At 59.0% G+C, this 1,491-nt stretch overlaps 1 protein-coding gene across 1 annotated transcript in view; it reads right to left on the bottom strand.

The window, feature by feature from the left end:
- The window catches only part of LOC104408908 (acid-sensing ion channel 1-like), a gene marked incomplete at its 3' end in the record, with an annotated part of 3,445 nt that overhangs the window by 457 nt on the left and 1,497 nt on the right, over positions 1–1,491 (bottom strand). The window contains exons 3-8 of the mRNA XM_010018647.1: positions 1,469–1,491; positions 908–1,035; positions 553–703; positions 407–463; positions 173–326; positions 3–85 (exon numbers count right to left, since the gene is read on the bottom strand). Coding sequence (XP_010016949.1) covers positions 3–85; positions 173–326; positions 407–463; positions 553–703; positions 908–1,035; positions 1,469–1,491 — 596 coding nt within the window. The remainder of the gene's footprint in view (positions 1–2; positions 86–172; positions 327–406; positions 464–552; positions 704–907; positions 1,036–1,468) is intronic.

Raw genomic sequence — 1,491 nt, 5'->3', positions numbered from 1 at the left:
ACCAGCCACCTCGTATGCCTTCTTCTGCTCGATAGTCTCGTAGTTCAGCGCTTCAAAGAAGATATCCAGCACGAGGATGTTTTCCCTGTGCAGGACATAAGCAGTGTCAGACTGAGATTTGGGATGGAGGGACAAAAGATGCCGCCCCATCTCTGTGGATGCAGCACGTTACCCGATGTACTGCTCCGACTTGTTGTACTTCTTGGCCAGGTACTTGGCAGAGGCTTTACTGGGGATCTTCACCATGGAGAGCTCTTTGCCGTAGCGGGTCACGTTGCAGGGCATCTCACAGACGCAGTACTCATTGTCCTTCTCCACCAGGAAATCTGGGCAGGGACAGAGGGAGATGGAGAGATGGAGAAACCCAACACACCCCGCTCGGCCCCGCAGCGCTGCGCAGCCTCACCTAAGGCCGGGTCCGCGCACTCCTTGTACTGCTCCGGGGTGCAGTAAGGGGCATCGCCTGGGGGAGAGAGAAAGCAGGTTTTCCTGGTGGGACCACGTCAGCGGGATGAGCCCGCGGGAGCGGGTGCTGCCGGGCACAGGGCTCACCTGGCATGTGCACCATGCGGCAGTTGCAGTTCTCCACCAGGTAACGGGTCTCGCAGTCGATGCGGCAGGCGGTGATGCTGTAGTTGTCATAAAACTCCGAGTCGCCCGCCACGGCCTTGCAGTCGCCCCAGGGAGGTGGCAGGTAGATGAGCTGGGAGGGGGCAGAAGCCAGGAGTGAGGAGAGAAGCCCACTGGCCCCCCGGATGGAGCTCTACAGCAGAGACCCTTGCTTGTAGGGGTCCATCTGACATAGGAGCAGGCAACAGGGGCACAGGGAGGAGGCTCAGTGCTCCACGGCAGGTCTAGCTCACAGTGCAGGGGAAGGGGGAGCATCCCAGACCCCCCCAGTCCCTACCCTCTGCTCCTGGCAGGACACGAAGGTCTGGAAGCCGGGAGCCACCCCAAAGCCCAGCTGGTCGATCAGTGGGGGCTCATCCTGGCTGTGGATCTGCACCTTGATTCCGGCTTCGAATGAGGTCTCATCTGTGGCAGAGAGAAGTGGGGTGAGCATGGTGCTGTACCCTGCTCTGCAGGGCTGTGCTGCATGTCCATCCATCCATCCATCCATCCATGCATGCATCCATCCATCCATCCATCCATCCGTCTCTTTGCTACACCATGTCCTTGACCCCTCTGCCTCTGACCCTCCTGCTCCAGCACCCGGGAGTGTGGCAGGGAAAGTGTTTGCCTCTATTTATAAACAAGAGATGGCTGCTTGTCTAAACTGATGGGGAGTTGCCATGGCAAAGAGCAAAGATAAGGAGGAAAAAGGGAAGAAAAGGACCCAAAGTGATGAGAAATGGAAGGAAGGAAGGAAGAGGAAGGAGACTGGGGGACATGGAAGGGGCTGGGAAGCACCCTGGGAGGTGCTGGTGACCGAGCAGACCTGCTGGCAGAACCAGGGGCAGGGGGTTACCTGTCTCCCCCCACACCGGCAGG

Source organism: Nestor notabilis, unplaced genomic scaffold (genome assembly GCF_000696875.1).
Source record: "Nestor notabilis isolate BGI_N333 unplaced genomic scaffold, ASM69687v1 scaffold16377, whole genome shotgun sequence".
Taxonomy (NCBI): domain Eukaryota; kingdom Metazoa; phylum Chordata; class Aves; order Psittaciformes; family Psittacidae; genus Nestor; species Nestor notabilis.
Note: the sequence above shows the minus strand (reverse complement) of the source record. Positions and strands in the feature narration are given on the sequence as shown.